Source organism: Papilio xuthus, unplaced genomic scaffold, assembly GCF_000836235.2.
Source record: "Papilio xuthus unplaced genomic scaffold, Pxut_1.1 DF825647.1, whole genome shotgun sequence".
Classification (NCBI taxonomy): Eukaryota; Metazoa; Arthropoda; class Insecta; order Lepidoptera; family Papilionidae; genus Papilio; species Papilio xuthus.
In genome coordinates, this window is record NW_013533002.1 from 1 (window position 1) to 714 (window position 714).

Genomic DNA, 714 nt, shown 5'->3' on the forward strand with positions numbered 1-714 from the left:
TGGTACTTGTGGTCGCGGTGGTGCTGCAGCTGACAGTCGCGGCAGGTCAACCGGTCGCACGTCTCGCAGAAGAGGCTCAGCCGCTCCTGTAGCACCAGATACCGACGTGTACTATATCTCCTCGTGAACATCGACCGCGGCAAATGTCTCAAGTGGTGTTAGGTTCGTGTTAGTTAGATACCTGGGGGTGGTCGCGGCAGAACATGTCCTGTGCGGAGCGCGCGCTGGCCTGCGCCGCCTGCAGCTCCGCCACCGCCTCCTCCTTCGACTTGATGGTGTGGTCCTTGGTTATCTTCAGCCTGCGCGCACGCATCGCACCACAATCAGTCAGAGCCGGCCGCAGAGTATTTAACATTAGCATTGGAAATTTAAACAATCGGAAGATTGATTAGCGCTTACGGACAATAGTAGTCGAGTTGGGTTATGGGCTTCTAGGGTTATGGGTACCTCTGGTGCGCGCTGACGCAGCTGTCGCAGATGAACTCTGCGCAGTCGACGCAGTAGCTGGTGGCGGGCTCCGGGTCCTCGCAGCTGTTGCACTGCTGCTCGCCCGCGCCGCCGCCCGCACCCCCCGCACCTATCACCGACATATTTACTGTGCATATATTGTGTGTGTGTGCGTGTGGAGAGGTTGGGGGTGGTGAGGGGGGTTGGAGGAAGCACACTGACCTGCGCCGGCTTGCTCGAGCGCCATCTTCTCGAGCACGAAGCGTT

General features: G+C 59.0%; 1 protein-coding gene across 1 annotated transcript; it reads right to left on the reverse strand.

Annotated features, from left to right (window-relative positions):
• Positions 1-6: 6 nt before the first annotated feature.
• LOC106125933 (transcription intermediary factor 1-beta-like) lies at positions 7-706 on the reverse strand (the record flags this gene model as incomplete). The annotated part of the gene is made up of 4 exons (XM_013323354.1): positions 670-706; positions 448-577; positions 182-299; positions 7-86 (listed from the first exon to the last, which is right to left on the reverse strand). Coding segments are annotated over exons 1-4 (353 nt in total), but the record flags the coding sequence as incomplete, so codon positions are not given.
• Between the last annotated feature and the right edge of the window lie 8 nt (positions 707-714).